Source organism: Caretta caretta, chromosome 3 (genome assembly GCF_965140235.1).
Source record: "Caretta caretta isolate rCarCar2 chromosome 3, rCarCar1.hap1, whole genome shotgun sequence".
Classification (NCBI taxonomy): domain Eukaryota; kingdom Metazoa; phylum Chordata; order Testudines; family Cheloniidae; genus Caretta; species Caretta caretta.
The window spans coordinates 210738328-210765111 of record NC_134208.1 but is presented as its reverse complement, the minus strand read 5'-3'; the positions used below and the strand labels follow the sequence as shown (position 1 = coordinate 210765111).

Below are 26784 nucleotides of genomic sequence, written 5' to 3'. Positions count from 1 at the left end.
GCGGGTGGGGGAACAGTTGGACCTGATCAGCACTTCTGAAAATTCAGGCCCAGGGTTGAAGTCAGGGGGGCTCAGTATTTAGGGAGGGATGCTGTGATTTTCCTCCTCAGAAGGGTTGATGTATGATTTAACTAGGAGAGGCATGAGGAAAGCGGCCTGCTCTGGACAATGTGGGGGTGTCGTCACGCCTGCAAACCCCCCATTGCACGGCCCTGGCAGGGAAACGTGGGTGCCAAGGAGGGCTGAAGAACCCTGGGTTGACATTTTCTCTTCTGGTGGTCTCCGCAGCTGCCCTGTGGGAGAGGGAGGGTAGGGGTGGCCACACGCAGCGCCCGGTGCAGGGGTGGCAGGTCTGGGGGGGGGGAGGGAGGGGGGGGATGGAAGAGCAGCCTGCGTTGCCCCACGTGCCCAGACCCGGGAAGGGATCTTCCCTCGCGCTGCCTGTGGAGGCCTAGATACCACCCCCCACAGTGGCCGCCGTGGGCTTGTGCCCGCTTGCCCCCACTCAAGATGGCCGCCGTGGGCTTGTGCCCGCTTGCCCCCACTCAAGATGGCCGCCGTGGGCTTGTGCCCGCTTGCCCCCACTCAAGATGGCCGCCGTGGGCTCGCTAGCCATCTTTGGTGTGGGCAGGAGAAGCTGGGGCCACCCCCTGAGCCCCTAGCGACGGGCCGTGCCGTCACGTGGTCTCCCCGCCGCCTCTGATTGGCGGGGGCGGGCGGGGGCGGGTCGCGGCCTCGCCGCTGCCGGTGCGATGTAGGGAAGGGCCGGGGCTGAGCTCGGGGACAGGAGCCGCCGCCGCCCCCGGTGCTGCCGGCGAGAGACGGGGCCGCGGGATGAGAAAGCGGAACGAGTCCGTCACGCTGGAGCACGAGCGCCCCGCCGGCCCGCCCGAGCCGGGCTGCAGCCTGAGGCGCGGCCTGCGCCTGGCCGGCGCCGCGAGCGCGCGGCCCCCCGGGGAGCCGGCCATGAAGCGGCCGCTCGGCAGGTGAGGGCGGCCCCGCGTCCCTGCGGCGCCCCGGGCGAGCCCGGCCCCGGCGGCCCCCTGGTGGCGAGCCTGAGCCGAACCCCGCATCGCCTGCCGCGGGGGGCGGGGGCCCGGGGCCGGGGAGTCCCAGGCCGGGCCGCTGCGGAGCCGGCGGGCCCCGGGGATGGGCGGGTACCGGGCTGCGGCTGGGGGCGCAGGGGCCCTTGCCCCCGGGGTCCGTTTATAAACCCCCGCGCTCGGGCGGACTCCGGCCTGGCCGGGCTCTGCTGCCTGGGGGCGCCCCCCCCCCCCGCCGCGCGCCCCTTGGGGCGCCCCCCCCGCCGCGCGCCCCTTGGGGCGCCCCCCCCCCGCGTCTCTCCGCGGCCGCCAGTGGCCGACCCGCGCTGGGAGTCTCCTCACAAAAGCCGAGGCCTGTCGGGGAGCAGGGCGATGGCGATCTGTCGGAAGAAGCCCGGACCTGCCCGGGAAAGGGGATGGTTTTCTACCAGCTGACCCGCGCTCAGGGCGGGGGTGGCCGGGGGGGAAAGGGTTTGTGCTGCTGTTGAGTTCTGCGAGTGAAAGAAAATAAACCGGTTAAGAGTCATCCTTCCCAAAGGCATAGCCACGCGCGCACACAGTCCGTATGGAAAAATACCACTGCAAAGTGAGTTTTTTGTATTATTTCTACCAACAAACAGATCTTCCTGATCTCCCCCGCCCCCCCGCAAAAGGGGTGAAATGCAATGCTGTCCTGTAATAGGCAATACGCTTATAAATGAGAACTTTATTGATGCATCTTTTCCCTTCAGTTTATCTTTTGTAAATGCCCAAAGGTATTTTATAATTGAGACAAGAACTTTGTGATTTGGGTTGCTGCAGCCAGATTGTATTTATGAAGGATAAAACCACCCTGTAAAACGTTGAGTGCCTCTTGGAATCCTGCAGATTATCCTTCTCTTCTGTTGCCTAATTACCAGATAAAGTTTTCATTTATCTATTTTAAAAAGTTATTTTTGTTTAGTCATTTCTCTGTACTGAGGCAAGCTTTTGTGCTGTTTCTGCAAATTTTGGTTTGAACACTGTCGATGAAAGAGGTCTTAAAAGAGAAAATACTTATTGGTAGCATTTTTGCTTAAATTTGTGACCTACAGCTAACAGGTGGAGCTGCTGTCAACACTGTGGTACATTAGCACAAGTATTTGATGATGGAGGATGGCATTCATTTGATCTTGCTTCGGATTGAATAACTGCACAGTTGATCAGCTTCCCTTAGTTTTCTATTTGTGTAACAATTTTCAAATCTAATCTATGTCTGAATAGATTACTTTAAAAACAAGCGTTAAATAAATGACAGGTCAATTCCAGCAAGTCTGGTTTTGGTGACTCTCTAAAACAGGAAATTTTGGGGCAACATCTGGGAGATTAAAAAAAATAGTTTTTTATTGCATTACCTATTAAATAATACAGTATTGTTAATTGATATTCATTTTTTTTCTGGGCTCAAATTGTCAATGTACTGTAATGTTTATACTATACAGATTAATTTATATAAATTGTTTTGGAGAGGGATGTTGAAGGAAACTGCAAGTTTTGGCAGCTGGATGGGGGACATTTAAGGTTTCTGGAATCTAGAAAGGTGTGTCAGACAGTTTGGTATTGTGGGATAAGCATATTAGCAGTATGTTCCTGATTAAGTAGTCATCGGTGAAATAGTTCATGACCACCAAAATGTTAGTGATAGATTTCGGAGTCAGAATGATTTTGGAGGAGAATGGGGAAGTCTGCATTTCTCAGAATTCTTGTCTTGGGCCTGGTCTATACTAGAGTTAGGTTGAAGGAAGCCGCCTTAAGTTGACCTGTTAATGTATGTGTCCACAATACTGGGTCCTTTATGCCGACTTAAATCGCCTCTAATGTCAACTTCTGTAATCCACCTCTGCGAGAGGCGCCGCACTTAATTAGATTTTCATGGGTCGACTGTGAGGTAGTGCAGACGCAGCATTGTGTAATTCGACTTAATTGGCCTCTAGGTGGTGTACCACAATGCTCGTCTGTGACCGCTCTGGAGATCATTCTCAACTCTGCTGCACTGCAGCCAGGTACACAGGAAACAGACCCTCCCCTGCTAAAGCCCCGGGAATTTTTGATTTCCCATTTCCTGTTTGATCAGCATTGGGAATGTGCCAGCTTGAACACAGCTGATCATGGAGACTACACGCCCCAAATGCGCTCCAGCCTGGTCTGCAGAGGACGTGATGGATCTCATTGCTGTGTGGGGAGAAGAGTCTGTGGAGACAGAGCTCCAATCCAACAGAAGAAACACTGCGATCTATGCGAAGATCGCTCGTGGAATGAGGGAGAAGGGCTACATGAGGGACGGACAGCAGTGCAGCGTGAACATAAAAGAACTTCGCCAAGCGTACCAGAAGGCAAGGGAGGCAAACAGTCATTCTGGTGCTGAACCCCTCACATGCCGGTTTTACAGCGAGCTGCATGCGATTCTTGGGGGTGACCTTACCGGTACCCCCACAAGCAACGTGGACACCTCACAGGTGTGAGTCTAGGACAACAGGGAGAACGATATGGTGGATGAGAAGGAGGAGGAGAATGGGAGACAGGCGAGTGGTGGATCCAGTCTCCCTAAGAGCCAGGAAATATTTTTAACCCTGGAGCCCTGTGGGTCGTAGGACATCATGGTGGCTGACTGTGATGTCGGGGAAGGCACCTCTGGGGAGTGTACAGTTACAATCAAAGTCCAATTAAACTTTAGCGGGCACACACGTTCTGTGGTATTGCATGTTTACTGTGAAGAAAAAGCAAAGTTCTGTGGTTCTCAGTTTATGAGAGGCTGCTCCAGCTACGCCCCCGGAAAAGACTTTTTATGTGGACTGGGATAGCTTGGGAATCCTCCATGGATATCTCTAGGAAACTTTCATGGAGGTACTCTGCAATCCTTTGCAGAAGGTTTCTGGGCAGGGCAGTCTTATTTCTTGGACATTTTCCCACACAACTGCTGAATTAATTTGCTGGCATCATTGTGGTAACAGCATAGCAATATAAGGACCAGCATCTCCTTCCTTTTTGTCTCTGTTACTCTCAGGAGACTGATTTCCCCTAGGTGACCCTATGTGATAGGGTGGGGAAGCATGTAGACCCACCCCACCCCCCACATTCCGGATCGCCAAACCACACGGCTGCTAATGTGCCTTTACTATGCTCGGCATAGGTCAGTAAGTAATTTAATGGCTGATATTCTCACCACCTGTGAGATTCCGTAATTTGGGAGTGAAAATGTTCCCCCCTCCGCCCTGTTCGTAAACAGCTTCCTTTGGTGCTATGGGAAGGGGCAATTGTTCGACTAGCTACCTCTGCTCCCAACATGAGCATGCCATAAACTTCATTAAAAGTGTGGTCACCTATGACTCGGGGTCGTGGTGGGGGCGCTACTCGCCATGGCTGGCACAGTGAACCGTTGCGGGTTCTGATTATGGCTTGCACCTAGTGAAATAAGTTTTGTTAATGAAAATGTCCTTGCTATGGAAACATTTTATGCATGTACAATGGTACCTTTCTTTTTTCCCATGACTGACAGCTGGAAATGTGTCCTTTGGCGTGTCATCAACATCTGAAAGCCAACTTTAGCTGATTAGAAGGAGGAAAAAGAGAACGCGGGAGGACATGTTCACCGAGATAATGAACGCCTCCGGGACAGCTGACACAGAACTGAGAGAATGGAGGATTTCATTGTCTGAGAAGTTAGACGTGGACATGGAGAGCAGAAAAGCTTCCCGTGAGTGTGCGGTGCAGGATGAGATGCTTCGGATTATGTGGGACCAATCAGACGTTGAGGAGTCTGGGTGAACTGCAGGAACAGAAGCAGGAGAGTAGAGACCCTGGTGGTCAGCCAGCATCACCTGGTGCAGAATCCCCCTACCCCAAGCGTTCCATGAAGCGTGGGCGAAAAGTCCATTATCCCTTTCACTTAACTCAGGGGTAGGGTACAAGGAACAGAAGGCGCCCATTCACGGACCTTTGATGGTCTAGAATGTGGTGTGGTGTTACACCGCTGAAAATGTTTCTCCTGTTCCAGCTTCATAACCCCTTTTCCCCAAAGCTAACTTTTTTTGTTCTCCCTCTTTATTTATGTTTGTTAAATAAAGTAAATGGATTTGAGAAATAAATGTTATTTATTGAATAGAAGCAGTGGGTGTTGGCATGGGGTTGGCTTTACAGGGACCATGATACAAGCCCAGGTGAAGCTTTGGGAATACACAATGCAGACAAGCAGCTCACATAACTGTGACTCGTTATTGAAACGGCTTTTCAAAGCCTTGTGGATATGCAGCGCTCCTTGCTATACTCTTCTTATTGCCCTGGTGTCTGGCTGCTCAAAAATGGCTGCCATGTGATCTGCCTCAATTGTCCACTCCTGTGGAAAATTCCCCCCTTTTTTTCCACAGACATTATGGAGCAGGCAGCTATAACCATGCGGATTTTCTCTTCACTGAGGTCCAACCTTGTTAGTAAAGTTCTCCAGCATCCTTTCAAACAACCAAAGGCACATTCAACCACCATTTTGCACTTGCTGATCCTATAGTCGAGCCGTTCCTTGCTGCTATCCAGACAGCCGGTGTATGGCTTCATGAGCTATGCGAGCAAGGGGTAGGTTGTGTCCCCCAGGATAACTACAGGCATCTCAATGTCATCAGTGTTCATTTTGTGGTCTGGAAGGAAAGTCCCAGATTGCAGCTTTTTGAACAGACCCCAGTTCCTAAAGATGTGCCCATCATGAACCTTTCCCGACCATCCTACGTTGATGTTGGTGAAACGCCCCCTGTGATTCATCAGCACTTGCAGCACCATTGAAAAGAATCCCTATCGGTTTTATGTACTCTTTGGCAAGGTGGTCTGGTGCCAAGATGGGGATATGTGTGCCATCTATTGCCCCACCGCAATTAGGGAACCCCATCGCGGCAAAACCATCCACTATGTCCTGCACATTTATCAGACTCACTACCCTTCACAGCAGAAGTCAATTAATGACCCTGCACACTTGAAGCACAGCAGCTCCCATGGTTGATTTACCTACTCCAAATTAATTCCCTACTGCCCAGTAACTGTCGGACAGTGCAAGCTTCCAAATAGTGATCTCTACTCGCTTCTCCACTGTCAGAGCAGCTCTCATTTTTGTGTTGCTGAACTGCAGGGCAGGGGAAAGCTCTGCACAGAGTTCCTGGAAGATGGCCTTCCACATTCGAAAGTTCTGCAGCCACTGCTCGTCATCCCAGACCTGCAAAACGGTGCAGTCCCACCAGTCAGTGCTTGTTTCGTGGGGCCAGAAATGGCACTCAACAGAGTGCAGCTGCTCTGTGACTGCCAGCAGCAACTCTGAATTTTTTTTTTTTTTTCCAATGGCTTGCAGCAGGGCTGCTTGCAGGACATCGCTATCTTCCGCGTGGTGGACCCTACTGTGGCTCTGGAGGTACTGCAAGAGAAGGCGCGAGGTGTTTGAGATGCTCACGGCAAGAGTGCACAACTGAGAAAGCTCTGTGCTTCTGGGGTTATGGCATATGCATGGGGTTTTAAGGCACGAAAACCACGGGGTTGTTTGCCACTGATAAGAGGGAGGGAGGACAGTGCATCATGGGATGCCGACGCAATGTTCCCATTCTCCCCTGCGACAGTGTTTTGGTCCCATGAGGCATTGCACAAACTTCCCAAAACACACTATAGCAAGTTGCACGTTAGGATAGCTACTCATGATGCACTGCTTTGTGCATTGATGCAGGCGTTGCTAGTGAGGACATATTCCATCAAGATAATGAGTGTGGTGTGGTCACACGCGATCGACTTAATTAACTCGGAGGCTTGAGGTCGAATTAGTCTACTTAATTTTGTAGTGTAGGCAAACCCTTAGTCTGTCTGCAGACTCAGAAAAACAATACGTTGGTTAGACTAAGTTAATGTTTTTAACCTTTCTTGCATAAACACTAAAGATCTTTACTTTTAAAATAATAGCTTAGACTGTTGCTCAACTCTGCAGCGAAGGGTGACCCTGTGGCTGATCCTATGATTCTGGAATGCACTAGACTGTGACGGTCATGCCAGTTGTGTGTGTTTACAGTGCTAGTGAATGGTGACTTCAAAGTAGTAGCAGAGTGTTAGCCTGGGCTTCCCAAACAGGATTCTCTGCATTTAAGGTTGCTCAAGTGCACGTCTTCAGAGCAACATAAGCACTAAACAGCAAAGTAATCATAAATTTAGCTAACATTTGCAGAATACAGTACCAATCTACAAGGAGTAGCCTACCACCATCAGTATGTTAGATCACACTAGTAACGTTTCTGTCCCTCTGTTTCAGTTCATGCTGCCACCCAGTGTGCATACATCCCAGAATGGAGAATCACACTGAAGTGCACAAACACCTGTTTAATTAGCTATTTTGTTGTAGCATATTATGAGTATACATTTGAAAATGGTTGTGTACTTTTGGATAAGATTTGTGTGGTTTGGTTGTATATTGTAGTTGTGACCTTTTTTTAGTGATAATGTAGATGTTGCTTTTCAGAAGGTAAGAAATAAGTGTATGGAATCAGTGCTTGAATTCTTTGTCTGGTATATGGAAATACTAAAACTTTAAATATTATACAGTCACATTTTCAGAAATGTTCACTAATTTTATGGACCTCCAATTCCTGTGTTCCTACCTTGAGAAATTTTCAGCCTTTCTGAAAATCAATCAGTTTCTTCTCAGTTCAGGCACAAAAAATTAGTGAATGATTTTGAAAACAGTAGCCATAATTATTAAATATAGCATTGGAACATTCAGGTGTAGGTTGTGCTATGCTCTGAGTTCTTGGTATCTCTCTATGTACAAAAGGTCTCATAATTTTAACTTTAAGATCTAAACTACTTCCAGTGCTGGCTGGTTTAAAAGCAGGATCTTCAAGACTGCTGAAGATTGGTATGTTACAAAACAATTTTTGCCCCCACCCCTTTAAAAATGTAAATAACACTGATAAAGCAATATAGTGATAACTTACAAAGTGTGGACTTGATTCTTCTGAATCCAAATTGTATTGGAGATTAGAAACAATTTTATAAGTGTTAAGCAAAAGCACCACTTAATTTTAAACCATAAAATTAAGCACCACCATTTTAAACCATCAGAAATCAAAGAAATGTTATGCTTTTAAAATGGTCACTTGATTCTCTTGTCAAATATCCTTCTCTGTTGTTCCTTTATTTTGTTTTTATTAGGATGGTAATTTCAGAGTGCTTCCTGTCTGAGTTAATAATCAGAACCTGAGCTTAATAAATGGTTGAGGAATTTCACTTGGGTGGTAATCTTATTGTGGGCTAATAGGAAGGCCTTTAACTTAATATTATCAAATCTTAATTTAAAAAATAAGATTAAAAAATGCTACAATTGCTTCCTCCCGTACCCCAACCAAAATTGTCTGTCAAACTGCTGAAATAAATATATAAAATATATTTTTAAACAATTGCCTTTCCTCTCTTCTCTCCTCCCATGTTTCTCAAATGTGGGGAACAGTGTGTGAGAGAGACCCAGAATGACGAATACAAAAATTGTTCGTAAAGGAAACTTACACCCTGTGGGATGCATTCCTTCAGTGTAAATAACTGTCTTTAGCTTCTGTTTCATGATTATTTCTGATGTAGATACATTCTAATAATGAGTGGACACCACATATGTGTGAACTTCGGGATTGAAGTGAAGGATATTTGAGCGAGATGTCACATCCTGTTGCACTTTTCATAATTGGAAGGCGGAAAGGGCATTCTTCATCCATCCCTCACTCCCAGTTCTCTTCCTTATGAATGGTATTTGGGAAACAGGTATCAGTGGTCATTTGGCCAAAATTTCGACAATTTAGTTTTGTACTACCCTCTGATTTTCTTTTTCAAAGCTTTGTGTAATTTGAGTATTTAAAATGACATTGGCAACTTGAATTTTTTGGAGCAGACTAATTTAACATTAATTTTTCTGATAATACTTCTAAATTTTTAAATTTAAAAAAAATTAAAGGCTTTTCAGGTTCCCTCTCCTGTGTTTGTGAGGGTCTTTTGGGTGGGTCTAAAAGCAATGCCTCTAAACAGGCATGGGCCACACCCTCTCCCCCTTCTTTTTATGTATATGCTTGCCTTTTGCCTCTTCAGTTTCAGCTTTACTGCTGCTACTAGGAAACACCCTCTTGCTGAGCCGGGGGAAGAACACACACATGAGCTCTCTCCAGAACAGGGCATGAGTAATATTGTCAGGTTAGTTTGTAGGACAGAAAGTACAAATGACCATCAACAAAGCTGTGCCACTGATTATACACGGTGCTGTCAAATACAGAGTAAACAAACTGGAAACATTTTTTTTCTTTCATGTAGAGTTGTGTTAGGTGTTTCTTGTGACATAGTAAGTATAACGTTTTCAGATGGAAACAGGATTTTCAAGTTAAATGTTTAATTGTTGACACCAGCTACATAAGTGCCTCTCTTTTGAACTGTGACTGCTTTTAAGATCAGCACATACTTTACTCCTGGGGGAATTCTGCACCACTGCGCAATGCAGAATTTTGCAGAAATTAACATTGTGCACGAAGCATTTCCTTTCTCCCACAGAAATGTGCTGCTGGACCCAGCAGAGCCCAGCTCATGCATAGAAGACACTGCCAACGGGGGGAGGACGGAAGAGGGAGGGAGCTAAAGGGTTCCTGACAGCTGCAGTTCCCAGCATGCCCTGAGGGAAGGAGACAGCAACGCGCAGGAAACTCCATGCAAGCCTGGGACTGAGCATCAGGCTGTTCCTCCCTCTGGATCCCTGGGCTCTGGGGGTGAGGGGGACGAGTGTTTTGGCAAGGGGGGGGCTCTGCAGCTGGGCTCTGGGGGAGAGGGGGTGCAGGTGCTTGGCCCCCCGGCTGGGCTCTGGGAGGGGGAAAGGGGGCAGAGAAACAGGAACTGGGTTGTCATAGGGGAACTTTCTACTTCTGGGGGAATTTTTGTGTGTGTCTGTATTGTTAGACGTACTTGCTGACAGGTATTTTGAAATAAAAAAAATAATTGAAACTGGCGTAATTATTTAGCGTTATTTTGACAAATAACATTTGCAGAATTTTAAAATATCGTGCACAGAATTTTTAATTTTTTGGCACAGAATGTCCCCAAGAGTAATACTTCTCCAATACGTTCATCTGGAGGGGTGATGAGTGCCCATTAAGGCTGAGATTCAGGTATGCCCTTTCTCCTTTAAGGTTCCTTCTAACTCTTATATCAGTGAATCTTCACCAAAGTATTACTGACCTATTTTCTTGTTTTGTTTTCCTCAAACTCTTCTAAAAATTTGGGATTAAACTAAAGAGGGGTAATTTCAGGGGCATTTGGTTTTGTTTTGGTGAAATTTGGGCTTATAAGGGGAAAATTGACCAGAATAACTATTCTATAATAATGCCTTGTGTGGACGCTCTTGTTCCAGAATAAGTCTCCACAGGGGGAGTTATTCCAGAACAGCTATAGCACTTTAAATACACCCTGCCTTATTGTGGAGCAAGTTCCTCATGTAGACAAGCCCTAACTCTTCATCAAGTATGGAAGAGCTTCTGTAAGAGGGCTTGAAAAATCCACTTACAAGTTGCGAGTAGGAAACTTTTTTTCTCCCTGGAGGAAGGGGAGCCTAAGCCGCCATCATCTGCAGAACTAGCTTTCACTTAGAAACAAATCCAAGTCCTCTTCCATAATCTTCTGGCACTTAAAGTTATGAAAAAAGCTTTCCAAACATGAATAGAAGCTATGCTGTTTGCTAAAGCTTGTGACAGACAGCTATCTAGTGTTACTGTTGTTCAGAGCTTTCCTGCGTCCCAGCAGAGTTAAAATAAAATGCTCTGGTAATTTCACAGCTGATTTGGCAGTAGTAAAGCTTAAAATCATGTCAGTTTTGTTCTGCTGCTGTTTATGAAAGATGTGAACATCAGCAGAGACGGTCACTGGAGCTGTTGATGGGTTTGTAAGGGCTTAAATGGAAGCTGGAGTACTGGTAAATTGGTGGGGGCGGGGAAGGGGAGAGAGGGAAGGTATCTTACTGGAGAAGAAAGTACATTCTTCATTCCAGCTACCAGAGTTGGGCTTAAATTTATTAGACACTTACTAGCCAAAGGACAGTGCTCCCAGGCAGGGTCTGGGGCAATCTCTTGGCAGAAATGCCAGCATCCTTCCTTTTCCTAGCACTTGAACATGCATGTGCTGGACTTTTGTTGTCTCTGAACCTTGGTAATGGTAGCTGGGCCTCTGACTAATCAGTGTTTGGTTAATATTTTAAAATGTATTCTTTGATATTAAAGCTTTGTTTACAACACACAAACTAGGGAAATGAAATCTAGATGGAGCTACTATAAGCTGGGTGCAAAACTGGTTGGAAAATGGTTCTTAGAGAGTAGTTATCAGTGGTTCACAGTCATACTGGAAGGACATAACAAGCGGATTCCTGCAGGGATCAGTTCTGAGTCCGGTTCTGTTCAATATCTTCATCAATGATTTAGATAATGGCATAGAGCGTACATTTATAGAGCTCTCTGGAGAGGGTCCAGAGAAGAGCAACAAAAATGATTAACAGTCTAGAAAACACGACCTCTGAGGGAAGATTGAAAAAATTGGGTTTGTTTAGTCTGGAAAAGAGAAGACTGAGAGGAGACATAACAGTTTTCAAGTACGTAAAAGGTTGTTACAAGGAGGAGGGAGAAACATTGTTTTCCTTAACCTCTGAGGATAGGACAAGAAGCAATGGGCTTAAATTGCAGCAAGGGAGGTTTATGTTGGACATTAGGAAAAACTTCTCAACTGTCAGGGTGGTTGAGCACTGGAATAAATTGCCTCGGGAGGTGGAATCTTCATCTTTGGAGATTTTTAAGAGCAGGTTAGACAAACACCTGTCAGGAATGGTCTAGATAATACTTAGCCCTGCTATGAGTGCAGGGGACTGGACTAGATGACCTCTCAAAGTCCCTTCCAGTCCTAGGGTTCTATGGATGTGTGAGAATTCTGGCTTCAGGTAAGGAAAATATGAAAAGCAGGAGCAGATGAACTTTCCTGGTTTTTAAAAATAAAATAATCCTATGTTGGAAGGCTTTGAGCGCTGGCAGCTCTGTAAGTTAGCCATATGTTTGCTATTTAGTTGGCTTTGCAGCCTTTAAGAACATGTGCTTGTCAGTTGTTTCAAAGCCTGACTTGTAAACAAGTCAGTTGCAAAGGGTATCTGAACTACTTTCTGAAAGTAGTCAGTCAGCTGACTTACAGTCTATGTAATACTTTGGCACCATTTAGTATTCTTGCTGACCTGAATGGGTAGAACCTGTAGGCAGCAGCTGTACCTCGGGGGAGGAGTCAAAGCAATAGCATTACACTTCTTTTTAGATGCTGAGCATAATGTATTTCCTCTTTTTCCTATGGGAGTTCTGCTTGAGGTGTACATGCACCTCTCGCTAGCCCTTGAGTGGAGATTTCTAGCTAGCAGTGTCCATTTGGCCTGCATATACATCCTATGTCGTCTTGTGGCAGACACTGATACTACATAGGGGTGTGCGGACAAACAGTCCTCAGTTCCTTCTCTACTGCCTTGGCCTGAGATGCAACTCTAGCGTGTCTTCCTAGCGCATACTCTGCCTTCTGTTTTTATTGCAGTTAGTTGTAGGTTAGTGTTTAGAATAGTGAGTTCATTTTAGGTGAGAGAATTTTTCCCCCCCACTTTTCACTTTGGGAGACTTGTCTGATCCTGGCAGGCATGCCTGGTTTGTCGGGCTTCAGACATTGCCTGTCTTGTCAGGAGGCTATACCAGTAAGCAACGGGCACTGGTTGCCTCGTCGAGGTGTTTTTTTTAGAGTGCTGCATCTGTGCAGTTTCTGCGCACTAAGTGGCTTGGCAGTGTGTATACCTCGGGAGTTACCGCGCGCAAAGCTGCTTTAATGTGCAGAAACTTGCCAGTGCAGATGGGGCCGAAGAGAGTCAGCTCCAAAAAAGACCAGGTCCCCATCAAGATCCTCTGTCTCTGAGGTTACTGTTGGAAGAATAGTAAGAGGCCATTATAGCTCCATTAGCAGCTCGTTAATGACCTATGGATAAAGTGCTAAGGAAGAGTACAAAAGAATAGCACAAGCATGTAGGGACAAAATCAGAAAGGCTAAGGCACAAAATGAGTTACACCTGGTAAGAGACAAGAAAGACAATAAGAGATTCTTTAATTACATTAGGAGCAAGAGAAAGGAAGGAAAGTGTAGGCCCTCTATTTAGTGGGGAGAAGGAGATCTGATGACATCAAGAAGGCTGAGGCGTTTAATGCCTGTTTTGCTTCAGCCTTCACTAAAAAGGTTAACAGAGACCAGATACTCAACACAATTAATATTAACGAGGGGAACACAAGCCAAAACAGGGAGAGAACAAGTTGAAGAATATTAAGCTAAGTTAGCTGTATTCAAGTAGGCAGGGCCTGATGAAATTCATGCTAGGGTATTTGAGGAAGTAGCTGAAGCAGTCTCAGAATAGTTAGCAGTTATGTTTTGGGACCTCACCATCCCCCATAAGTTCTCAAAGAATGGAGAAGGGCAAACATAGTACCTATCTTTTAAAAGGGGAATAAAGAGGACCCCCAGGAATTATAGACCAGTCAGACCTAACTTTAATATCTGGAAAGATACTGGAACAAATTATTAAACATTCAGTTTGTAAGCACCAAAAGGATAATAGGGTTATGAGGAATAGCCAGCATGGATTTGTCAAAAACAAATCATCTCAAACCAACCCAGTTTCCTTCTTTGACACGTTACTGGCCTAATAGATAGGGGGAAACCATTAGATGTGAGAGATCTTGGTTCTAGGAAGGCTTTTGACTCAGTCCCACATGATATTCTCATAAACAAACTAGGGAAATGATCATTTCATCTAGAAAACATAAGGTGGGTGCACAGCTGGTTGAAAGCATGTAGGGACAAGAGTAGTTGTCAGTGGTTCGCTGTCAAACTGGGAGGGCATATTGAGTGGGGTCCTACAGCAGTCAGTCATGGGTCAATTGCTAGTCAGTGTTTTCATTAATGACTTGGATAATGGAAAGGAGAGTATGTTTATAACGCGTGAATGACACCAAGCTAGGTGGGATTGCAAAGATTTGGGAGCACAGGATTAGAATTCAAAATGATCTTGACAAATTGTAGAATTGGTCTGAAATCAACAAGATTAAATTCAATAAAGATAAATGTTTAATATTACACTTAGGAAGGAAAAATCAACTACACCAGACCCTCGCTAGAATGCGCGTCTATGGAGCATGAATTCACATATAACGCGGTCACAGCCATGGATCCCAAATTTAATTACTTTAATTGGAATTCATTTTAACGCGGTCCCCGCGCTAACACAGTACCGTGCATGGATCCCAAATTCCACGTTCTAGTAAGGGTCCGGTGTACAACTACACAATGGGGGATAACTGGGTAGGTGATAATAGTGCTGAAAAGTGTCTGAGGTTATAGTGGATCACAACTTGAATATGAGTCAGCAATGTGATGCAATTGCAGAAAAGGCTAGTATCATTCTGTGGTGTATTAGTAAGAGTGTTGTATATAAGACACGGGAGGTAACTGTCCTGCTGTACTCAGCATTGGTGAGGCCTCATCTGGAGTACTCTGTCCAGTTCTGGTGCCATACTTTAGGAAAGATATGGACAAACTGGAGAGTCCGGTCTAGAGCAAGAAAAATGATAAAGACTTAGAAAACCTGACCTATGAGGAAAGGTTTAAAAACACTGGGCCTGTTTTAGTCTTGAGGGGGAAAAAAAAGCTTGAGGCAGGATTGGATAAGTCTTCAAATATGTCAGTGGCTGTTATAAAGAGAACTGTGATCAATTGTTCTCCATGTCCACTGAAGGAAGAACAAAAGGAAATGGGCTTGATCTGCAGCAAGGCAGATTTAGGTCAGATATTAGGAAAAGCTTTCTAACTCTCAGGGTAGTTAAGCTCTGGAACAGGCTTCCAAGGGAGGCTGTGAATTCCCCATCACTGGAGGTGTTTAAGAACAAGATTGGTCTGGGGGTTTACTTGGTCCTGCCTCAGCTCAGGGGGCTAGACTTGATGACCTTCCAAGGTCCCTTCCAGCTCTACGTTTCTATGATTTCATAACAGAAAAAAGATGCTTTTGAGTTTTTTTAAAATGGAAGCTCAGAATTTGCAGAATGTAGCAAAAAATTGTGAAGAGACGCTGATTCTTTCAGCATAGCAGTTCCAGAAAAAAACAAAGCTACTCTACAAAATCATCTTAAATCCTGTTACATGTGATATTTGATTTCATAAGTGGTAATGGAATGGAGAAAAATGTGTAAAGCATTATCCTATTATAAAGATGTTCCTAGCATTTAAGACTATCATTTCACACAGGAGCAGTTCTGGTATATAAACAAGATCTGTGTTGCACATGATGAGCTAAAGGAAAGTAAACAACCTTAAACTGCTAATCCCCAGGCCTGGTTTCGATCCCAAACATTCATTGTTGCAACCACCCTTGGGTGCAATTATTAAGTGTTTGCAATGTACTATGTAAGTGCTAAGCACTTAAAATAACTGTAGCATCTGCTTAGTTCTTCTTCCAAGTTTTTTAGGGCAATAGTTTTCTTGTGACATATGCATAATTCCCCTCAACACTAATGTGAATTAGGCTTATATAATGGAGAATAATGTCGCTATTGTCTGTACTGTACACTCAACATATTATGTTAATTTATTTTAATTATTTTGCCACACTTTCCATTCTTATTTTCTGTTACCTTCAAGGGGATGGGAGGATTTGTTTGTGACTTTTTCAGGTTATTTTTACTAATTTAGAGGTGATCTGGAACTGGGTGCCTATTGTAGAATACCAAAAGGGACTCATTGTGATAGATATGGTAATTTCCTGCAATATCCTTGAAAAATCATATTGTATCTTATGCAAAGTTTATGTATATTGTGGGGTGGGGCTGTATGTAACCTCTCTAGCCTGGAGATGTGATGTGAGGCCAGGAAGTTCAAAGAATTATACTGAAATTGTGCAGACAAGAATGGATTTTTGGTGACAAAAAGTGTGGTGTAGATTTCCTGGGAAATACCCAGGGAGAGTTTAATGCAGATTCCCCGTCTCCAGTTATGAAAAAACTCAGCCTTTTGAAGCTATATCATGAGGAAAGGGGTGATTGTCTGATGATTACCTGTTCCAAAGGCCCAACCTATGTAAAGGACCAGGCTTATTGGTCCAGTCTGAGTTCTGGTTCAGAATCTGATACAGTTATGAACTTGTAACCATGGGGAAAACCCAGTTGTGGGTCTCAAAGGACAGATGCCTACCAGAGCCTGAGGTTGGAGTTGAGGGTGACCTTTGTGTAAGCTTTTTAGCATGGGTGTAGGTTCTTTTATTGGTTTCTAATGTTTTTTCTGTAACACGTTCACCTTAAGAATAAATGTGTTCGCATATAAAGAGCAGTGGTGTAACTTGTAACTGCAGGCAGTACACTGGGTGTAGCCTGGAGGGAGAGCAAAGAGCAGACATTAGTCCTTTAGACAGTCTGGCTTGCTGGGGCTATCGCAGGGCAGGCAGAGAATTGTACAGCCTGGAAAACCCTCTGGTCAGGAGGGAGAGACGTGGGTTTCAGCCCAAGAAAGGTGACAGCTGAGAGGAGTGGGTGCTCTTGAGAAACAGCTCGGGGGAATACAGGTGCAGTTGGCCTGAAACTGACACTAATAATTAAATCAGGCCCGATCCTTAAAAGTATTTAGGCACCTGGCTCCCAGTAAAATCAATGGAAATTAGTTGCCTAAATACTTCAGGAGGATCTGGGTCTCACTGAATGTTTTTCTTAAAGGAGCTTGCAGCCTTATTCCTCCCTAAACCTGACTTTCTGTAAAATGTTTAGAATCTCTTCTTCGGACTGTAGGTATCTCTTCTGTAATCATATTGTGTATGGAGCTGGTAGGAGGGCTAGTAAGGAGGCCTGGGGTGCAGTGTACTCAATATGCTGATGCCACCTAACTGTTGTCTCTCTCTGATTTGGGTGATGCAGTTAAGAGCATCAGCCAGTGTCTAGTTGAGACCGGGGCAAACACAACAGCAAGTTGGCTGAAGCTCAAGCCAGACAAGAGTAAGGTGATGGTGGATTGTAGAAAGCAATTGGAAGAGATGGCAGAGGTAAAACCCTTTGACGTGATTATGTCCACCATTAGTTACCACAGTTCACATTTAGGAGAGATTTTAACACCCCTGGCTGCTATTTAAGAATCACATTACAGCAGTGACCCAGTCCACCTTTTTCCCAGCTGTGTCTGCCAAGGTGGTTGCAACCCTTCTTTCTACATGTGGACACTTGCCACTGTTGTCCATCCTATTGTTACCTCAAGATTAGGCAATTGCAGTGTGCTCTACATGGGACTATGCCTTGGAATCATGTGGAGGCTGAAGTTGGTGCAGAATCCAGCGCTTCACTTATTGAGCAGAGCATCTTGCTCGGCACATGTGACACTAGTGCAAAGTCTGAGATCTGCACTGGCAGCCCGTTGATCTTGTTGCACCAATAAAATAAAAACCAGCAGGATCTTATTAAAGGGAAAAAGGCAAAATACCACATTTATTGTGAATACAGAAAGAGTTAGTTATAGTTATAACATTCCATTCAATCTCATATTTATTCACACATTCATTCATACAAACATACACACACACACACACACACACACACACACACAGGTTCTGCAAGGTTGTTATCATAGTTACCAGCCTTAGAGTTGCTCATGCCAAGCCACTGGCCAGGTGGCCTGGACATGAGGAGGGAGCAGGGCCTTGTCAGATGCTCATCTGATGCTCCTGGAAGTTGGTTTGCAGAATCAGACCCCCCAAAGTTCTCACTTTTTAGAGTCTATTTTTATAGGAATTTCTTCCTATGCCAGTCTATGGGAATTGCTTCATCATGCTGTTGCTGAATCAATCAGCAGATAGCACATTCCTGACGGCTCCAAGATGTTATCTTGTTCTTTGGTTCTCCCATTCTTGAGGCTGTTGGGTGGATTCCAGTCTGCCCTCCGGGGGGTCCTCTGGTTATTTCCACTTGACGCCTTCTTCAGCCGATGGACACTGGATTCTTAGGCTGGCACCTCCCTGATCATTCAGTTATTATCCACACCAAGCATCCATCCACATACATCCTCTATCTCTATTTTAATCACAATTGTTAATACAACAAAAGGGTGGGGAGTCTCTGGGTGTTGTTTCTGTTGTTAGAGTATTGCTTTGAGTCTCTCTCTCTGTGAATTGCTTTGAGAACAGACTCTGTCTTAGAATGTACTAACACAATTAGCAGCTTGCAAGTTTCACACATAGAGGGAGAGAAACAGTACCAAAAACCAAGAGACTTCTTAATTAGTAATACCCTGGAATTTAAACTATGGGGAATCAAACTCATTTGTGATTTTAATACAGAACTTCTTTAATATGATCCAACAATCTCTGAGTGGAGTTTAAGGTGTTGGAGAAAAGTCAGTATGGAAGTTCTTTCTCTTGGGTGTGGATATATTGCAAAGCAAGAAAATAGCTAGTTTAGTTACATTGTTTATTTCACTCCTACAATTTTCAACATTTCCATACTTCAGTAGGGTACCATCTATTTAATGTCCATGAAAGAAGAGTGGTTATAACTATTGATGGCTTGAGGCTTTCGCCTGGTTACATTTTAAACAAGCATCCCCCTAATGACTAAGGTGTAATGTGCCATTAACAACTAGTATTTGGAACGGGTGGCTGAGCAAACCAAGACATGGTTCAGTTCAGTTCTGCTTTCAAAAAATGGGAAATGAAAGACATTGTTGTGCTCTGACTGTGTGACAGATAAATGCAGAGTCATCAACTTTTTACTTCTCTGTTTTTACTAACGTAAGTACTCTGGGGTACTCTGTCAAACCCTTTTTGCAACCTGACTGTTCTTAAAACTGTAGCTTGCTCAATTTTGATAGTGGGTCAGAGTTCTTTCTTGTGTCATCTTGAACAGTATATTAGCTGTCCAGGATTCTGTCCTACAACCTTAGGGCTAAATTCCATTTTGTTTGAAATTAATGGCAAAACTCCAGTTGACTTCAGTAGGATCAGGATTTGGGCCCTAGAACAACTCGTTCCTTCTCCCCCCCCCCCCCCCCGACTTTTTCCTCCTACAACCAGTCCTTGGCACTAATCATACAGTCATCCTTGGTGAGTAGGTGGTTGATGGCAAAGTAACTCCTTGAGTGTGAGAGGAGAGAAAATTGGAAAATTCTGTTACACTGACAGAGCACTCAAATGAGAGAAACAGGAGACTTAAAAAAAAATAAAAATAAAATAAGAGCAACCCTTTTTATTGCAGATCCCTAAAAATATAACTTAAAAGGAGAGCCTTAAAAGCAATGATGAGTCTTAAAGACTAACAGATAACGTTAGACTCCTGGTTAGAATAATAGAATATCAGGGTTGGAAGGGACCTCAGGAGGTCATCTAGTCCAACCCCCTGCTCAAAAGCAGGACCCATCCCCAATTAAATCATCCCAGCCAGGGTTTTGTCAAGCCTGACCTTAAAAACTTCTAAGGAAGGAGATGGTTGTTTTTGTGGATAGAGACTAACACGGCTACCCCTCTGATCCTAAAAGCTTAGCTATGCTGTAAGCCATCTGAAACCTCACAACTTCAAGAAGGCTTATATGACACTTAAAATGTTTGGGGTGAGGAGGGATTTTTGTTTTAAGGATGTGGAATATTTAAAATTTTTATTAAAGCTAATGTTAAAATTATATAATACGCAGGTTAGGGAAAGAGTATCTGTACATCTGGGTGTAGTGCTTAGGTTATCCAAAAGTACAAAGTTTGGTTTAAAAGTCATAAGATACATATAGTACATATAGTACATAATCTGTAATAACCAAAATTTAGGTGAATAAATTTAATGACAAAGTTTAGATATTAGCATCCAAGTATTTGGGTACATCACTCCTGAAAAGTTATACAGAGAGTTGATTGTAAAATGCAAATATAGGAATGAGTGTAGATTGTCCCTCAGTGATTTGAAAATTTAGGATAGGTTGTCCCTTAGAAAATACAATCCATCAGGGAAGTTTGTCAGTTACTTTCCCGACTTTGCTTCTCACTGGCACTCCAGTATTGCCGATGTTTGGTGATGTGTTCTAGATAGATGTCCCTTGATCACCTGATGGTGTCTGACACCATGAGTTGCCGCATCAGCTGAGCACAGTGCTGACCGATTCCTCATTCTTGCAATACTTGCTCGTTACTGGGGTCCCGTGTGCCCACAAGGTCCTGCTTCAGGGCTTTGGTCCGGGGTAACCCATAAGGCTTCTATCAAGGTTCCAGTTGGTTGTGTATGAGGGTAAAGGAGTACAGCTGATAGGCTCCTCTCAAGCATGGCCACCTTGTAGGTAGGCAAGACTAGTGGGTTCTATTACTACCACAAGAACCCAGAGCCCATGTGGGTTCTTCTGTTCTCTTCTGTTGTCCAGAAGCAGGGTTGGTTCCCAGCATGTCAGATACAAATGGGCAGAAAGTCACTGGCCAGTTATGGAGCTTGTGCTCTGATGTCGACACAGAGTGTGTGTTTTGGGGCCAACTTAATGCCTAGTCCACTGCTCAGTTACCATTCCCCTTCCCTTGTTTTTCCACATTACCCCCACCAGCTCCCTCCCCTCCGCATTCCTAATATCTAGAGACTATGGCAACTGGGGGTAAGGCTTGGAAATGTAATGGAAGTTTTGCTTCTTGTTCACCTCTTCATTGCAGAGTTCTGGACAGGAGGACCCAGAATTTAAAGTAGCTTTCTGTTGAACCATTCAGGATATGGGCTGGTTGGAGGAATATTTAAAATTACTTGAGAAACATTTTGGGTGATAAGAGCTGGAAAAGAGATCCAGGGATTTGATTCTTCCCAGTCTTTCAGTGTTATGGCGTTTAGCTCTGCTTTGGGCACATTTCCTGTGTCAGCTCCTATAAACAGCTTATATGAGATGAATAGCACCTTGCATATTGTAATAACTGACCTCTGCTTTCATATGCAGACAATTCCAGGTACTGAGGACTAGTTACACTTTGTCCTCAGTATATGGAACATAGTTTGCTGGTATATCAGCTTTACAACTATCTGTCGGTACAGAGCAAGGAAATCTGAATGGCATAAAGAATTTTATTTGGATTGTAGGCATTACTGATTAAGGTCTGGGCTGGTTTCTCCACTGCACCTGGCTAGTGGATGTTCATCAACAAATATTTATAAATGCAGTACTGCGTATATACTGTTTTAGTGTCTAATAATCAACTTGTTTTTGGAGAGAAGATATTCAGGGTCTGAAGATCTTATTTGTTGGAGTTGGTATCTTAGAAAAAACTCTGAAAAAAATGGTTTGCAAATATAAGTAAAATTTTTGTGGGAAGTTGTATTTACTTTGAAGCTGTTCAAAGCTCAACCCAGATTTATCAGAGATCTCATATAAGAAACCTTTGTCCTCCTGTTATTTATAGAAATATTTCCTGTATTAAATAATAAATATCCTCTTAGTTGGGCAGAATATAACTTTTAGCTGCTTGTCTTCCATGCCTTTTAAGTGTGTTTATTTTTTAAAGGTGACCTTGGAAAAATGACAACACTTTACTCAAAAGATCTGTTCTTGTGCATCTTCAGAGTAACCGCTACATGCAAAACGGTGCGGAGAGCTGGGTAGGGAAGGCTGTGCCTCCCCACACAGCCTGGTGACTGCCCCCCTCAGAACCCCCGACACATCCAACCCCCCCTGCTCCTTGTCCCCGACCGCCCCTTCCCGGAACCCCACACCCTATCCAACCCCCCTGCTCCTTGTCCCCTGACTGCCCCAACCCCTATCCTCACCCCCATCCCTAACTGCCCCCCCAGGACCCCACCCCCTATCCAACCCCCCCGTTCCCTGTCTCCTGACCACTCCCCTCCCCTGAACCTCCACCCCATCCAACCTCCCCTGTCCCCTGACTGCCCCCCGGGGCCTCCTGCCCCTTATCCAACTTACCCTTACCCTTACCATGCCGTTCAGAGCAGCAGGACAGGCTTATTTGAAAGCCTGGGAGGTGGGCAGGCACAAGCCATGCTGCCCACACGGCGGCATTGCTGCGGGAGAGGGGGGACAGTGGGGGAGGGGCCGGGGGTGAGCCTCCCTGGCCAGGAGCTCAGAGGCCGGGAAGGATGGTCCCACGAGCTGTAGTTTGCCCACCCCTGCATTAGACTATATGTCAGGTACAGGAAAGCTATCAAAATTAAGGCAGGAAAAACTTAAAGGACATGAGTAGTTTTTACCAATCTAGGAATATACAGCCTGATTCTTCTTTTAAAAAGACACGAGTGATTTTTTTTTAACTATTACCTTATTTAGAGTGCATGTTCTTCACAGCAGAAACTATGTAGTCTTCTGTGCCTAGTACAGTGCCAAGCACAATTATCAGAGTTTAATAAATAATAAACTAGGCCTTGAGTAATCTTGTTACCCTGTCCACTGTCTCTGCTCGTCCACCCCTTTATTTTGTTGTTTCTTTCTTGTCTTATTGAGATTGTACGCCCTTTAGGGTAGGGACAAAAGACTATCTCACTCTGCTGTAAGGTGCCTGGCATCTGTTTGGACTCAGTAAAATAAATAAATGATTATAGATAAACTCACTTGAGTAATTCAATATTTTCTAAACAATGATTTGTTGTTTGTTCATTTTAACTTGTAAGTGTGTGTATGTATGTAAGACAACTGTGTAATCCCAGGGGCTTGCTGTTTCAGAGCCAGGGTCTGCTCCATTACACTGCAATGAATATGGTGTAACTCCATTGACTTCAGTGATCTTTCTTCAAAGTAGTTATTCCAGAAGTACAGCAAAGTAACTGAGATCAGAATCTGTCTCTTAATGATTCCAACAAGAAGTGCACTCAAATATATTTCAAGCAAAGATCAGAGGAGCAGTGTTATGCAAACTACCTCCTCCACACCACAGACTCGGAAATCTGGAAAGTCAGCAGAAAAAATAAAAGCTGTGGAAATCTTCTGTTCTGTTCTTTGGACTGCATCTCTTATTTTCCTGTCCTGATGTTATCAGTCTAAATAATATGGCTACTTTGTTTATTTCCTTTATGTGCATGTATATTATAGAAATATACTGTCCTTTTTTAAGGAATGGCTGTATAAAGTCAAGTATCAAAATCCATATTCAGACATCTTACTTTTCTTTTCTCCTCTTACAGGCGATATGGATTGTGGTTCCGATTACGGAAGTTGTTAATCTGGTTGTTGGGAATATACATAGCCATTCCGTTTCTAGTCAAACTTTGTCCTGCTATTCAGGTGAAGCTGGTCTTCTTAAATTTTGGTAAGTGCTCATGTCCTTTTTTCCCCTCTCTCTCTCTCTCTCTCTCTCTCTCTCTTTCTTTTTTAAATGAAGCTGATAAAACTTTTTTTTTGCCAGAGTTGCTTTTTAAAATTTTTTTAGCAAATCAGACACTGTATTTGTCTTCCCACTTGTGTATGTTAGTCTGACAATTGCACCCATGTGTGACAAATGTGTATTGGTGCTCCCTACTTTGTCCTGTGCCAAAAAGCTGGAAAAATCCTTTGGCCATTGTACTTCAGCCAACTAAGGCGTAGGGTGTTGGCTGCTTTTTCATATGTGAGGCAGCTGTATTTTTGGTGTCCATCAAAATTCCATGGTGGGAACTGTCCAAAATAATTAGCAAATAAAAAAAACAAACCACTTCTGTGCATTAAGAAGCTCTGAATTTGTTTAACTGTTGTGATATTTGTTCCCCCATCCAGTTATGGTTTGTGAAGAATGTGCCTTTTTATAGGTTTTGTGAATTAGGAGGCAGGTAGCCTCTTCAAGTTTATGGCTTAAATGCTAATTGTGCGTAACAGTATGTTTTTATATAGATATAGCAGCCAAACTCCAATTAGCCTCTTAATCTGAAATGATCAAAGACTATACCTGTGGAAAAAGAAAACAAAATAGAATGTAATCTGTAAAGGGATTATTAAAGATGCATATGGAGAGTATTCAGATGATCAAGATCCTATTTCAATTGAAAACAACTGAAATTGTTGACAGCGCATTAGTTTTCCAGACTGCAGTTCCTCACGCAAAAGCATTTTTAGGAAAACGTACTGGCTGTAGCAGAAGAAACATTGACTCGTCAGCGGCACATTTACACCATCACTTGCAAATACTACTGCATAGGATTTTCCATATTATCAGATCAGCAGTCTTAGTCTTGTATTGTCTCAAGCCTTATCTATGCTACAAATGCTTTGCCAGCATAGCCATACCACCAGAGCTCCCAGTGTAGACGCAGCTTATACTGACAAGGAGTTTTTCTGTTAGCCTAGTAACACTGCTTTCCAGAACAAGGTTAGTTGTGCTGACAGAAGCATTCTTCTGATAGCTGCATTGAGGCAGAAGATTTTGCCAGCATTGGTCTATGTGTGGGAATATGGGTGGGGTGGGGGTTGTTTCCTGACCACACCCACACCTCTGACTAGCACCTGTACTGACAAAACTCTGCCCTAGACACACTAACTCTAGGTGCTTCAGAGAGAGGCACAAGAGACCTTGTAATGGGAAATTGTGGAATACCTGTCTGAGGGGAACTTATTCTGTCTATACAGTATTAGTCCTTTAAGTCACTCCTAACACAGTAGTTAGCATGTGTAAAGCAAAAAAGCAAAAAGAAGCATCAAACTATGTATAGATCTAGCATATCCTCCTGCTTAGCAAAAAGAAGCATCAAATTTAGTGTAAAGCATATATTTAGTTGCAAATTAACATGTTTTAATGATTACCAGTGAATGACTATCTTTCTTTAGGAAAATGACTAAAAAGTAAAAATGCAAAAAAAACCCAAACCATAAGTTACTTAAATCAGGGTTTCCTAATTGCTGATTTAAATAGTGGTTAGAATCAGTGATTTTAAGTCATTTTGATTTAAATCAGTCTACCTTGACGAAGATTGTGTGTGTCACTTGATGATTACCTGTTCTGTTCATTCCCTCTGGGTTACCTGGCACTGGCCACTGTTGGAAGACAGGGTACTGGGCTAGATGGATCTTTGGTCTGACCCAGCCTGGCCATTGTTATGTAAATATAAAAATTAAAAAACAATGCTTTTCCCAGTCTAATTTTTATATGTCTCAAGTTACAGGGCTTCCACTTGAAAGACTGCTCCCAATTTAATGGCTCTCCACCGTGAGGCTAAATATCAGGAAAGGCTCCTTGAATTTCCTTTTTCCTCATTTCATCCCATTACTTCCAGTTATACCTGTTTTGTACCATTCTGAGCAATTCTTTTCCTTCCTTGATGCTTATACCTTCCCAGTACTTGTAGCCAGTTACCCATTTTCACCTGCGACAAAATGTCTTTTTGGCACAACAGACAAATGTAAAATTAGTCTCCAAACACGTTGCGGTTTTTTGGACAGGTTTTAGAGTTGCATTGCAATTAGCGGTGTTGACTTGCAAGAAAATAGAATTTAAAAGTTCAAGTTTCTGACCTTTCACTCTTTCCTTTGTGTTTCAGTGAGGGTTCCATATTTCATTGACTTGAAAAGGCCACAGGATCAAGGCTTAAACCACACCTATAATTATTACCTTCAGCCAGAGGAGGATGTATCCATTGGAGTCTGGTATGTAAAATTATGCTCCCCCTGACATCCCTTAGCATGTCCTCTGTATCCTTAGTGTGGAGATAGTACTTTGGATCCCAGTGCAGAAACCCTGTCTCTCAACAACTGTCTTTCTAGTCAATGGTCATGACCATTGCTTACGCTCATCTGTGCATGTGTGTATCTTTCTCAGCTTAGGGGCAGAGTTCATGCTAAAAGGTATGTAAATCTCTGGACCTCAACTGAACTAAGTTTTAGCAGCATGTGAAACACAGATAAATCATGAATGCAGGGAAGTTTTCTAATTTGGAAATTTGAAGGTGTTGCCCTGCATTGCTAGACAGGTCATGTCCCTGGACTGTGGAGGTGAGCTGATGAATTAGAGGTTTGCTCACCATCCATGTCTTCATGTTCTTCAGTTTTGTAAAATCATTGCAGTGGAATGTAGAAACAGAGGATCAGAGTATTCAGAGTGGGAGGAAAAATGTTCTCTAGAGAGTTGGGGAATGAAGAGGCTTTGCTCATATTCTAACCAGCACAAATCAGTATTGGGTTGTTGTTGTTGTGTTTTGGTTTTTTTTTGGTTTTTTTAACTGAAATTCAGTTGTCACTTTAGTTCATGGAGAAGAATTTAAGGTGCTTAACTATAGGCAGCTTCTTGCATTCTCAGTGCGTCATCTGAGGCTTACAGATGCTGTGACTGGTGCTACATAAACTTTTTTTGAGCCGGTCAGCATTCAAGATGACTAGTCTAGTGAGCTAGTTTTGAACATCTACCTTTACTGATAGCTTTCTATTCTCTCTCAGTGCACCTGTTTTTTTTTTCTAATTTTTTATAACCATGAAGAAAGTTTCCTCTGTCTTAAAAAGAAGAGAGATCACTACAGAGTTAACAACGAGGAGTCCAGTAGCACCTTAAAGACTAGCAGATTTATTTGGACATAAGCTTTAGTGCATAAAAAACCCACTTCTTCAGATGCATGGAAAAGAAGTGGGTTTTTTACCCGTGAAAGCTTATGCCCAAATAAATCTGTTAGTCTTTAAGGTGCCACCTGACTCCTCGTTGTTTTTGTGGATACAGACTAACACGGCTCACCCCTCTGACACTCACTACAGAGCTGAGATG

At 43.8% G+C, this 26784-nt stretch overlaps 1 protein-coding gene and 1 long non-coding RNA gene across 2 annotated transcripts in view; both read left to right on the top strand.

Moving 5' to 3' along the window:
* The first annotated feature begins 721 nt into the window (after positions 1–721).
* ABHD12 (abhydrolase domain containing 12, lysophospholipase) overlaps positions 722–26784 on the top strand; it is a 51675-nt gene continuing 25612 nt past the window's right edge. Inside the window, exons 1-3 of the mRNA XM_048842259.2 lie at positions 722–986; positions 23252–23376; positions 25574–25679. Of these exons, the coding sequence (XP_048698216.1) occupies positions 835–986; positions 23252–23376; positions 25574–25679 (383 nt within the window). The 5' untranslated portion in view covers positions 722–834. The remainder of the gene's footprint in view (positions 987–23251; positions 23377–25573; positions 25680–26784) is intronic.
* On the top strand, positions 1370–5146 carry LOC142071671 (uncharacterized). The gene is made up of 2 exons (XR_012667901.1): positions 1370–1629; positions 4558–5146. It is a non-coding gene; the product is annotated as an uncharacterized LOC142071671 (long non-coding RNA).